Source organism: Helianthus annuus, chromosome 15 (assembly GCF_002127325.2).
Source record: "Helianthus annuus cultivar XRQ/B chromosome 15, HanXRQr2.0-SUNRISE, whole genome shotgun sequence".
NCBI lineage: Eukaryota > Viridiplantae > Streptophyta > Magnoliopsida > Asterales > Asteraceae > Helianthus > Helianthus annuus.
The window spans coordinates 108,146,666-108,160,225 of NC_035447.2; the positions used below are offsets into that span (position 1 = coordinate 108,146,666).

The window sequence follows — 13,560 nt, forward strand, 5'->3', positions numbered from 1 at the left end:
TTTACAATGTTTTAAATATAGAAAACAACTATCAATGGCTGGCAATTGTGAAGGAATGGAAACCAAAAAATTTGCCCCTCTAAATTAAAGGGAAATGATGCGTTGATTGCCAATTTGCTGATCCCATAAAATCTTTGTTTTTATTCTTCTTTTTGACACTCCCCCTCAAGTTGAATAGTGGGATTTCCAAAATTCAACTTGCTCAGACACTTCTGTAAGGTTTTTTCGTTAACGGCTTTTGTGAAAATATCAGCCAGTTGGTCTTCTGACCGAATAAATGGAAGTGTAATGATCTCGGCTTCCAATTTCTCTTTAATGAAGTGTCGATCTACTTCTATATGTTTTGTTCGATCATGTTGTACTGGATTTTCTGAAATTTGAATGGCTGCTACATTATCGCTCCAAATTTTGCTAGTCTCTTGTGGAGGATACCCTATCTCTGTTAAGAGTCTTCGAATCCAAAGTACTTCGGTTAAACCCCTTGCAATCCCTCGAAACTCGGCTTCGGCACTTAAAAGAGCAACCACATTTTGTTTCTTACTCCTCCACGTAACAAGGTTTCCACCAACCAAAGTAAAGTAACCTGATGTGGATCTTCGGTCACCTTTATCCCCGGCCCAATCTGCACCAGTGTATGATTGAGTTTCGAGGTGTCCATTTGGTTTGAACACGACTCCATGTCCTGCCGTTCCCTTGAGATACCTTATTATTCTTAAGACTGCTTCCATGTGATCCTTTTGGGGTTGATGCATGAATTGACTGACTACTCCCACAGCATATGCTATATCAGGTCGGGTGTGTGATAAGTAAATCAGTTTCCCTACGATTCGTTGGTATCTTCCTTTGTCAGCTAGGTCTGCTTTTTCCTCTATGTACAACTTCTGGTTTGCAATCATTGGAGTGTCTACTGGTTTACAATCAACCATGCCAGTTTCTGCTAACAGATCAAGAACATACTTCCTTTGGTTCATAAAGATCCCATGTTTCGACCTCAAAACTTCAATTCCAAGGAAATATTTGAGTCTCCCTAGGTCTTTCATCTCAAATTCTGTGAACAAGTTCTTTTTTAGTTTGGATATTTCTTCTTTGTCATCCCCTGTAATGATCATATCATCCACAAAAATTATCAAGTAGGTTGTAAGATTACCTCTTCTTTTGAGAAACAGTGTATGATTTGAATTACTTTGTGTGAACCCATAGTTTTTCATGGCTAGAGTGAATTTCCCAAACCATGCTATGGGAGATTGTTTCAGACCATAGAGAGATTTTTTTAAAAGACATACTTCCCTTTCCCCAAATTCATCCGTGAATCCATGTGGAGCTTCCATATAGACTTCTTCTTTTAATTCTCCATGTAAGAAGGCATTCTTCACATCAAACTGGTGCAGGGGCCACCCTTTATTTGCAGCTACAGAACAAAGAACTCTGAACGTATTCATTTTTGCAACTGGGGAAAAGGTTTAAGAGTAATCAATCCCGTATGTTTGTGTATAGCCTTTTGCTATTAGCCTCGCTTTGTATATTTCAATTGTACCATCTGGCTTGTATTTAATTGTAAAAACCCACCGACACCCGATAGCTTTCTTCCCGGGAGGCAAGACACGTTTTTCCAATGTGTTATTTTTTGTAAGGGCCTTCATTTCCTCATCCATTGCTTTCTTCCATGGTTCTGACTTTAAGGCTTGTTCTGTATTGGCAGGGATCTCATCAGAGTACATAGATGCAACAAAGGCTTTAGCTTACTCGGATAGGTTTCCTTTGGCTATGTTAGCCATTGGATACCTACTTCCTCTGGGCTCCTTTTCTGGGGAATATCTTTTCGGTGGGACTCCCCGATTTACTCTTGGTGGCAGTACATATCTTCCTGATGTTTCTTCTTGTGTAGGAGAGTCCTCTTGTTCTTGCACAAGTTCATTATGCTCTGGAGTATCTTCTTGAGTGATAAACATCTCTTGTTCCTGTACATTCTCATCTTGCCCTGATGTGTTAGTTTCAATGGGATTGGGTATAGGAGAAGAATGAGTATTACTTACCTCGGGTATTAGGCCAGGAGCAGCTTGGGTGACACTGATGTTTGAGTCTTTAGGTTGTGTGGAGAGATGAGACTCATCTAGGGTACTGTAGCTCCCTCCTTCTCCATATGCAACATATCTCAACTAACTCAGTGTGTCAAGACATTCCCTCTCCCCCTGACTACTGTGTTGGGAGGCATAATAGTACCCAGTTTCAAGAAAATCGCAGTTCATAGTCGTGAACATGTGACGGGTTTTTGGGTTATAACAACGGTATCCTTTTTGAGTTATTCCATATCCAACAAAGACATATTTTTCAGCACATGGATCAAGTTTAGTTCTGTGTGATTTTGGTATGTGAACAAAAACGGTGCACCCAAAAATTCGTGGTTCAAGAGTAAGAACGGACGGAGGGTTGGTGTATTCTGTAAGGACTTGCAATGGGGTTTTTAATTTCAGAATGTGAGTGGGAAGTCGGTTAATGAGATACGCAGCTGTAACGAGAGCTTCTGGCCAAAAAAACTTTGGAACTCGGGATTCTATTAGAAGAGCCCGAGTTATTTCTAATAGGATACGATTTTTCCGTTCTGCGACACCATTTTGTTCTGGAGTATGGGGACAGGTGGTTTGATGGATTATCCCTTTGTTTTGGAAAAAAATATTTCATTTCGGAGTTAACAAATTCTCCTTCATTGTCGGATCTAAAGACCTGAATGTTTTTATGAAATTGGGTTTGGACCATGGTGTAGAAAATGATAAATTTGTCAAGAAATTCAGATTTATTTTTTAATGGATACACCCAGGTCATTCGTGTACAATCATCCACGAATATAACGAAAAAACGAAAGTTCTAACCCCCAATAATTGGAGCAGGACCCCACACATCTGAGTGGATTAATGAAAAAGGTGAGTCAACCCTTGTATTATTAGGTTTAAATGTTTTGCGATGACTTTTGGCTAACACACAAGTTTCACAATGTGACTTACAATTGGAAGGGAATAACTTAGGAAATAGCATATGCAAATACCCAGCAGATGGATGCCCCAGTCTTCTATGCCATAGCCATGCTTCTCGTTCTATCATTCCATGAGAAAGCATTACAACACCATTTTGAGTCACCTCATCCACTTAATACAACCCTTGTCTCTCAGTGCCACGCCCAATGATCGCTCCCGTCCTAATATCCTGTAAGATACAAAAAGTAGGTTGCATAAGAACTGAACAATTTAACTCCTTTGTTACATGGCTTATTAACAGGAGTTTGTGTGATAAGGCGGGTACATAGAGACAATTTGAAAGCTTAAGTGTGGGTGAAATTTCAATAGTTCCACCATTTTTAACAACCATCTTCTCTCCATTTGCCGTATGTATAAATGACTTCATCGGCTTAGTTGATGTGGCAAAATCTGATAAATCATAAGTCATGGTATCTGTTGCTCCGCAATCAAATATGTAACACCCAACTTTAATTAACAGGATTAATGATAAGTAACTTGCATTTAGTACAAAAATTTAGAGTTTACAAAAGACTTTGTGTTTTCAAGACCATATATGATCCTAATATTCAACTTAAAATTCTACAATCAAACATTCATGACACAACTAAAAGTGTTCACATAGTAATAAAACAAAATAGATCAAGTGCGGAAGCATTGATTGGTGTGTTCGGTTCGATTGCTTTTGCTTGATCATCATCATCCCCCATACATGTATTACCTTGAAACCGAAATTTTAGATAAACGTTAGTATTAAAGTCCTTGGATATTAACATAATCGAAACCATGTTCAAAAACAAATTCAAGTAACCGAAAATATAAAATTTCAGCTTTTGTTACTGGGCGCTACCGTAACTTACGGTAGCCACCGTAAGTTACGGTGGCCCCTGGGTAGCTGTGGTCTGCCGTAACTCAGTAGGAACCCACCGTAATGTTTTACTCGCTTCCGTAAATTACGGTAGCCACCGTAATTTACGGTAGCTGCTGTACCTCTTTTCTTGTTTTTGCAGTTTTGTCGATTCCTCTCCTATGTCACCTTAATTTCATTTCGAACACGTTTATCACATAACTAAGGCTAATTTCTCATGTCTATATCTTTACCAACTATGACATTCGCTTCCCTCTCAAGGGATTGCTTACGCCATAATCCACATGCTTGTTTTCAAGATATCGAGCTTGCCTTTTTATACTACTTGACATGCTTAAAATTTAGAACTTTAACTCATGTATTAGGGGTTAACTTTCTCAACTAGTTTAGCTTGTCCGCTACACGGCTTACGCATTGTTTATAACCATACATCAAGTAATGGTATCTAGCTTCAAATTTACTACACGACTTGTTTTGACCCGTTTGGGTGCTGAATTAAGCACCTTTCAGGACATTTCAAATTCCATCTTTGTCACTTGTTTTGACCCGTTTTACTTGTTTAAGACACTTAGTCACATCCGTGACATATTGGTCTATCTTGTTTACATGTTTCAAAATGACGACATAAGACTAACAAATAACTTAATGTAACGAAACGGTAAATTTCATACCTTTAAAGCGCACCCTTCAAGCGTGTATCACCTCCGGCTTGTCCACTTGACGATCCGGATTCTTTACCTAAAGAGTTCCATTCAAAATCAATTTAGAACTCTTTTATAACCAACAACGGACAATTCATTATGATATTCAAATCTGCGTTTTTGTCCGATCTTTAACTTTTTATTCCTCACTTAGGCGTTTTAACAAACACCTAGCGGGAATGATTTTTACATAATTATTACTAGGTTCTTGACATGTTATTTTTAACCTCATTCATCTTAATTAGGCATTTTACATTAAATTTCAACATCAACAATACTGAATTTGACACATGAATTCAGTTTTCACTAGAATGGTAATCACAATCCTAGTGTTTATCTAGTCTCTACAAACCCAATAATCACCTACAATGATGATTATAATCTCTACAATTATCATACTAAGTTTTAACAAGAATTTATCTAGGGTTTTATCCCTAGACATCATGTTACCCCTAATTTCATCCATGCATCAATTAATCAAGTTAAATTTTCGTTTTACACATTTAACCTAGATTTCAAGATGTATCAAAATACCACAATTTTGCATACCTTATGATCCCTTTGTCGAGGTGATCATTAATATATAACCAGAATTCGATTCAGACTTGATTTAGGCTTCCAATTTGAGCTTTTTGTGAAGAACTAGGGTTTGAAGGGAATCCCCTGGTCGCCCTTCTTTCTGTTCGATCCAAGCACACACACCAGTGTGTGTTTGGTGTGTTTGTTTACTAATTCAGCAATTAAGTTTCAGATTTGACTAGTTTGGTCCCTCAACTTTGATTTAACCCCTAGTTTAAGTGTTTTAACCCTATTATGAGTTATTTCAAGACTTGTAGGTAGGTGGGTTATAGGTTTTTAGTTAGTTGATTCTTGTTTGATTAATACTTTATAATAAAATATAAAGTTTTATATTTTTGGGGTGTTACAAAATATCCATGACAATTCTTGTCTCATATTGTAATTTTGAGTCATACTAACTACACCACCACTAATGGATTCCCTTTTGCAATTTTTGAAACTTTCCTTTATGAACTGAATAAAAGATGTGGTTTCTAATATTTTAGAATCTTTAGGGGTTATTTTGGAAATATTGAACAAATTAGATGGGGATTTCGAGACATAGGGTCTCTCATCCCCTGTACCTTCATTCATAAAACAAGAGCCATCATCATCTTCTTCATTGCACATCGCCGTTGCTGCTACTCCCCCGAATCCAGTGGGAGTTTTCCGATCAGTGCCATCGACGGTTTCTTTGGTGCTCACAGTTCGATCCGACGTAAACCAGCCAAGTTCATTAGGCATTCGAATGTCGTCAGATGCTAAATTAGGTATATCTTTCACGATCTCACCGTCACATGAGCCCTTAAATATGCCGTGTGGTGGATGAGATGGTGATTCTCTTAACTTCTCAGCAGAGATTTTGCCTTTTTTTTTTGTCCAGCACCTTTGATGTTTTTCTTGTGGCCATCAGTCCACCAGTTGGGGTAGTCGACAAGGCAAAAGCATTGATCTTTGGTGTGCTTGGTCATACCGCAGTGGTCACACTTCAGGTGTGTTTTTTGATTGTTGGGTTTGAGGTTGGTTTGGAGTTTATCAGATAGTTTTGGATTTTGGGGCTGTTGATTGACGTTGTTCTTCAACAGGTTTGCGGGTTGTAATGATATACCGGAACCCGAGCTGCCGTCTCCGGACATGGTAGCTCAGATGGGTTATCAATTTGAGAAAGGGGCGGAAGAAAAATCAAGAGGTATATGATGAGCAATCATGTTCTGATACCATCTTAACTTTTATTGAGAGATTTTTTTGATTGAATACTTGAATGAATGAATTACAATGAGGACAGCCACTATTTATACAACTTTACAATGTTTTAAATATAGAAAACAACTATCAATGGCTGGCAATTGTGAAGGAATAGAAACCAAAAAATTTGCCCCTCTAAATTAAAGGGAAATGATGCGTTGATTGCCAATTTGCTGATCACATAAAATCTTTGTTTTTATTCTTCTTTTTGACAAAAACAACACCTAGTTACCAAGTAATGTTTCAGAGAGAGGTAGTTAGAGGTCTGGTTGATTGAATACTGTGATACTGACTATGCTCAAGATTTTACTACTCACCGTTCGACGACCGGTTACGTGTTTATGGTTGAATTTCAAAATTATGGTTTAGTTTAGTTTGAAATTAGAATAAGTTGGAAAGGACTAAAGGGTGCTATACATAACCCTCATCTAGTATTTGTTTTCTAGTCGTTTTCAACCCTCATTGTAAATACTTTTGTATATATTTTGATGGCTTTTAGATGATGTAGAATTTGAAAGTATGGGTAGGTGTTTTGGTTCTATAAATCACCAGAAAGGATAATCTTGAGCCCATGCTTTCCAAATTGTGACGAGCAAATTAATGGGGAACATGCTCTCCATTCCGATAGGAAATACGTGGTACCTAACGCTATGTAATGACAAAGAAAGTGATATTCATTAAACAAAATTCATGAAGATATTTACTCTTTTAAATATTTTTGTAGAGTTTATGTTATAACATTTATAGTTATAAAACTTTTCACACATATACTTTATTCTTTTTAAAATTTGGTGATACTCGAATATATTCAAAACATTTATAGTGATACTCGAATATAAAGTAGATTTATAAAATTATTCGCAAATTTTATTGCTAAAAAGTAGACCTGGCAAACGGGTCGGGTTGGGTCGGGTCGGGTCATGGGTCAAAACGGGTTCGGGTCAAAACGGGTTCGGGTTAAAACGGGTCAATTAAAAAAGGGGTTGTTTTGGTTCGGGTCAAAACGGGTTCGGGTCGGAACGGGTTCGGGTCAGAACGGGTTTCGGGTCGGAACGGGTTCGGGTCAGAACGGGTTTCGGGTCGGAACGGGTCGGGTTGGTTAAAAATGTTTTATTAAAGAGATTGTACATCAAGGGGCAATTTTGTTCGGTTCGAAACAGTACGGGTCGAAACGGTTCAAGAGTGAATTCGCACCAGATCGTACGGCTAGTATGATCGCGTATATATATATATATATATATTATAACTTAATTGTTCTTTGATCTCTCCGTCGCCCTCTTTGTCTCCATTACAGAAAGCTAGAGAGAGAAATCTAATTAACAAAGATACATACCTTAAGTTCAATCGATCTACATGATCTGCATTAATTCACATATACATTATCAGTTGATGCTAATATCCATGCCAACAGCGATGCATTTACCAGCCTTTAGTTAGCCATTCAATCTGATTTGGATCAATCGCGGGAGGTCCGTGTATTTTCATATATCAATTATATTGTACACTGTTGTTTCAGACGTACCAACCTATTTTATTTTGGATATATAGAATTCGGAGGTTGCTGCGGCCGGAAAAAAAGGGCGACAACGGTTGCTCTTAATGCACGGACTAAAGCTTGGGTCGAAACGGTTCGGGTCGAAACGGTTCGCGTCGAAACGATTCGGGTCGAAACGGTTCGTGTCGAAAGGTACGCGTCGAAACGGTTCGCGTCGAAACGGTTCGCGTCGAAACGGTTCGCGTCGAAACGGTACGCGTCGAAACGGTTCGCGTCGAAACGGTTCGCGTCGAAACGGTTCGCGTCGAAGCGGTTCGCGTCGAAACGGTTCGCGTCGAAACGGTTCGCGTCGAAACGGTTCGCGTCGAAACGGTTCGCGTCGAAACGGTTCGGGTCGAAACGGTTCGGGTCGAAACGGTTCGGGTCGAAACGGTACGCGTCGAAACGGTACGCGTCGAAACGGTACGCGTCGAAACGGTTCGCGTCGAAACGCTACGGGTCGAAACGGTTCGGTTCGAAACGGTACTGGTCGAAACGGTTCGGTTCGAAACGGTACTGGTCGAAACGGTACGCGTCGAAACGGTTCGCGTCGAAACGGTACGGGTCGAAACGGTACGGGTCGAAACAGTTCGCATCGAAACTGTACGAAACCCGTCCCGACCCCAAATTCGTCTCGTGCGGAAACTCGTGTCGGCGCAAAACCCGTTGCGATCCGAAACCCGTCCCGTGCAAAAACCCGTGTCGGCCCGAAACCCGACCCGAACCACCCCGTTCCGATCCAAAACCTGCGTCGTGCCGAAACCCGTCTCGGCCCGAAACTCAATTTGAACTGAACCCGTTCCGATCCAAAACTTGTTTCGTACCGTAACCCGTCTCGTGCGGATACTTGTGCCGGCTCGAAACCCATTCCGATCCGAAACCTACCCCATTTCTTTATGACACTAACCCACATTGACCCATTTCTTTAATGTTGTCGACCCGTTTTGACCCGAAAATAAAAAGATGGAATTTCAAGTGACCCATTGTGACCCATTTAGTTAAAATATCTTACCCAAACCAACCCATATAATTTTAAAAGCAACCCAAATTGACCCACTTGTAAGGCTTTAGGTCAAGATTGCCCCCTCTACTAAAAAGTAGAATTTGGTTAACCATGATTAACGTGGATGTTTTAACTTTACTTGAAAAACAATTATCATAGGATTTCCAATTAATTTGTTTGTGTTTTCGAATTAAGAAATAAATCAATAAAAATAGAACCCAACACTATAAGGATAATGGTTTAGACAATTGCCTTTGAATGATTAAGCATTAGTCTGAATGATTAAGACCTCTAATCTGAATTGGTTAGACATTTGACTCTGAACGGTTAAGCATTATAATAGCTTTTAATGGTTCAGACCTCTTACTGATTCAACACTTAATGATTCAGACCTTTTATTAGTTTAGCACTTAACCATTCAGAAGTTGACTAACAGCCCCTTAGTCGAGTATATGATATTTTATGTCATCGTTTAAGGTAGGATGAAGAACCTAAAATCATAAACAACTAGAGTATATGATATTTCATGTCATCATTTAAGGTAGGATTAACAAAATCATAAACAACTATATATACCCGAGGACCGTAGTTAATAAATAACATATCTCAACAAATATAACACTAATCATAACATATAGTTCTATATATAATCAAGTACCAATGGTCATCTGAAACTCAAAACACTTTCCTGACTCGAAATAGCGCGCTCATCAAATCGAATAACGAATTTGAAAATTATTCGAATTGAATTTTTCAAGTTTATATTTTTTTTTACCTGAATTCGTATTTGATTTGGTTTATATTTGAAACTCGAATTCGAATAAATTCGATTTAAATCAAATTAGTCTAAACAATAAATTATTTTACTTTCATTTTTTAAAACTACTACAAACTAATTATATTCAATATAAACTATAATAATCTGCAAAATAAAATAACTATCATCATGTCAAAACACCAAAACTTAGAAGATATATTGGTTAGTGGTAGCGGTTTAAGTTAGGTAAAAAATTAGAAATAAGTAATATGAGCTATTTGTCAGTAGATTTGGTAACGTTATGAATAATACACTTATCACTTATGGATGTAGTTATACTTTAGCCAAGTTTAGAAGTTACATGTGTGCGTATATATATGTTTGTATGTATATACCCATATACTAAAAAAATTATACATAAACTGAATTCAAATTTCGAATCGAAAGTCATAAATTCGTATTTGATTACTGGACTCGAATACGAACTAACTCGAATTCAAACCTTATTAATCGAATTTGAATGAAGTTGAATTTTTTTAGAATCTGAATCTAATATTCGAAATTCTGAGCATCCCTCACTCGAAAGAAACTCAAAAACATAAATTATTTTCCCTCTTCACTCCCTAAGAAAAAACTAGAATTACAATGGGCGCACAAGGGTACAAATGTACAATCTAAGACCATTACACAGACTTTAAACTGTTACGTGTCAGCCTCCATCGTCGTTTATTGACCTAATATCCACGTGGCAACATCACAACATTTAGTCGGCTTTCATATGCCACCTTAAATTCTCCAAACCATGTAATTCACTTCCCTAAATAATAACTAAAATAAATATTCATTCCATCACAAATATGACTGTTTCTTTAAGGTTTCTAAGCAACACCTCCTGTGGTTGCCCATGATGTACGAGGACTTCGACACGCCGATTACGTGTCGCGAGCGTCGTCGTCGTAGGATTGAGATGCGGAGGCGGCTGACTTCGGTTTCCACAGTTGCTAGATTGAAGCACCAAGGTGTTATGAAGTTATCGGTTACGGATACGATGAATGAGAATTTTGAGGGTGTGACACCGGATTACGGTTCGATGTCGGTCGTTGGTAGGGCGAGAGAAATGGAGGATGAGATATCGGTTAAGATGAATTTATGTCGGCCGGAGATAAATGGTTATCGGACGGTGCATTACTTTGGAGTGTTTGACGGTCACGGTGGGCATCAGGTAAGCCACGTGTCATTTTTACGTGTGAAATGGACGAAAATGTCTGTTCCATGAGGGTATTTTTGTCAAATTTTAAAATTCTTTTCCGTATTTTCGAAAGGACAGAATAGTAATTTCGTGTGGTTAATCCTTAGAGAGGCATCGTGTGCCACGTGTCTTTTCAGAGGTAAGCCATGTGTCCTTTTACATGTGAAATAGACGGAAATGGTCTCAACGAGCCGAAAAATTTGAAGTGTTCCATGAGGTATTTTTGTCAAATTTTAAAATTCTTTTCCTTATTTTCATAAGGATATAATAGTAATTTCGTGTGGTTGACGGTTAAGGAGGGCATCCGTGTGCCACGTGTCTTTTCAAACGAGGGCAATTTTGTCAAATTTTATATTCTTCTTTGTTTTCATAAGGACACACTAATAATTTCATGTTAGACAGTTCCGATGTTAACCAGAGTGGCAGATGTAGTCTAAAAATTTAGGGTATCTTAATTTATTTTTTTGGGAATTAGGGTAGTTTTTTTTACACTACAAAAACGGGTTGAGAGGTAGCATGAGCTAACCTTCCTAAAGTTCCGCCGCTGGTAACGAGGGCATTTGTGTCAAATTTTATATTCTTCAACGAGCACGAAAATCTTTAGTGTTGCATGAGGGCATTGTTGTTAAATTTTAAATTCTTTTGTATTTTCGAAAGGGTAAAATATTAATTAGTTTTTGTTAAATTTTAAATTCTTTTGTATTTTTTAAATTCTTTTGTATTTTCAAAAGGGTAAAATAGTAATTCGGATCTTCTTACGCAGGTGTCTACATTATGCAAGGAGAACATGCACATCATCATGGAAGAGGAGTTGATGCGCGTGAAACCCACGACGGTGAATCTCAACAGCACTGAATTAGACGAGGCGTGGAGGACGACGATTAACCGGGCGTTCGAGAGAATGGATGAGATGGCGTTGAACTTATGCCAATGTGACGGGCTTGAAAACTATAAGGTGTGTAAATACCACCCGCAATTGTCTTTGGTAGGATCGACGGCAGTGGTGGTGTTGTTGACTCAGGAATACATAATCGTCGGAAACTGCGGTGACTCACGTGCCATCCTGTGTCGAAATGGCAACGCCGTACCACTCTCCATTGACCAAAAGGTAAAAAAAGTCGGTTTAGACTATTGCCAATGCAAGATTAAAATCTATGCAAATATGTTGTCACATTACTCACTATTTACTCTCTTTCCTCTTTCCCTTTGATCATTTAATACGTCAGTACTCACAAAGTCAATTCCCACTCCACAAATGCATCCATTTTTCTACCCTCTCTCTCTCCTTTTACGACCCCCAACTCATCATCCATGTTCAAGTACGTTGCATCGTGTTTGGTCTATAGTCTTCATTGAGCACAACTGAGATATTGTTACTATCGACACATTATAGCGCGAAGTAGGGTCAAAGGGGCCCGCATACCCGTAATCACTAGAATTTATTAAACTTTTTTTTTTTTTTAAAATTGTTTAAAAAATAAAATAAATATGAGTGGGGTAGCTAGTTATAAACGGTAGAGAATATAACCTGTAATGACCCTAACTAAAAAGTTATTGTTACGCTGCCCCAATCACCACCGTTGAATTTTTACATAAAAATATGTGTTTGACACCGGTTCTAATTAGTAGAGAAGACAAGTTATGTTATTCTAGACTAAAAAGTTATGATTCCGCCGCTGATTTTTGCACATGTTCTTAGCCTGAACGGGAAGATGAACGGAAAAGAATCGAAGCTCTCGGAGGTCGGATTATGTTCGCTGGAAATGTAGCACGAGTTGAAGGTGTTCTAGCCATGACTCGAGCTATAGGTTATTTTCTATGCCATTGTACATTTATCGATTTAGACGACATGATTTCGTTGTTGATTTATTGTATCGTGTATAAATAAATAGGGGACCGGTTTTTGAAACCGTTGGTGATATCGGAACCCGAGTACATGGTCATGAAACGGGAAGCGCAGGATGTGAGCTTGATATTAGCTAGTGATGGATTGTGGGACGTTTTGTCTAGCGAATTGGGTTGCGAGGTGGCTGAAATGGTGGTTCGTGGTGGTGGAGCGTCGTACACTGCGGCAGCGTTACTAGTGCGACTTGCTATGGGACGAAGGAGCACTGATAACATAAGTGTGATAGTTGTTGATTTGAGAGGGTGAATTAAGTAAGGTAGATTTGATTTTGTATTCGTATGTTTGTTTTAAAGTAAGACTAGGTTTACTGATTAAATCAAATTATGAAACCATTAATTAGGGGTGTTTGGATTGCTGTATATAATAAGTTTTTATTGTATATTATTTTTTGATTTTGATTTGATATTTGATTAAACTTTTAAATCAATTACTTTATTTATAACTGTGTAATGACAATTTGGCAAACACCCCTATTAATCACCTAATTTAACTTCAGATAAAATTAATAAACTGATCAAATGTTGTTTCGGCTGTGTCGACACAGCCGTTTAACTAAGACTGTGCGCTGTGGCACCCGTTAGCGCCAGGGTGAGCCATCCGTTAGCGCCAGGGTGAGCCACGTCGGCGGCCCGGTGGCTCGGGAGCACCGCAACGGGGTGCCGCGAGCCGTTACACGTGAGGGGTCAGGTGACTGTGGTAGCCTGGGCGAGCGGGTGTTTAGGGGGTGTGGT

The 13,560-nt window shown here is 38.6% G+C and overlaps 1 protein-coding gene and 1 long non-coding RNA gene across 2 annotated transcripts; both read left to right on the forward strand.

The window, feature by feature from the left end:
* The first annotated feature begins 5,717 nt into the window (after nucleotides 1–5,717).
* Nucleotides 5,718–7,013, forward strand: LOC110910023. Its single transcript, XR_002575771.2, has 3 exons — nucleotides 5,718–5,905; nucleotides 6,049–6,127; nucleotides 6,221–7,013. It is a non-coding gene; the product is annotated as an uncharacterized LOC110910023 (long non-coding RNA).
* A 3,486-nt stretch (nucleotides 7,014–10,499) lies between these two features.
* Nucleotides 10,500–13,165, forward strand: LOC110912152 (probable protein phosphatase 2C 75). The gene is made up of 4 exons (XM_022156823.2): nucleotides 10,500–10,896; nucleotides 11,687–12,031; nucleotides 12,623–12,731; nucleotides 12,816–13,165. The coding sequence occupies exons 1-4, from the start codon at nucleotides 10,579–10,581 to the stop codon at nucleotides 13,073–13,075; spliced, it is 1,032 nt and encodes a 343-aa protein (XP_022012515.1). The 5' UTR covers nucleotides 10,500–10,578; the 3' UTR covers nucleotides 13,076–13,165.
* The last annotated feature ends 395 nt before the right edge of the window (nucleotides 13,166–13,560 follow it).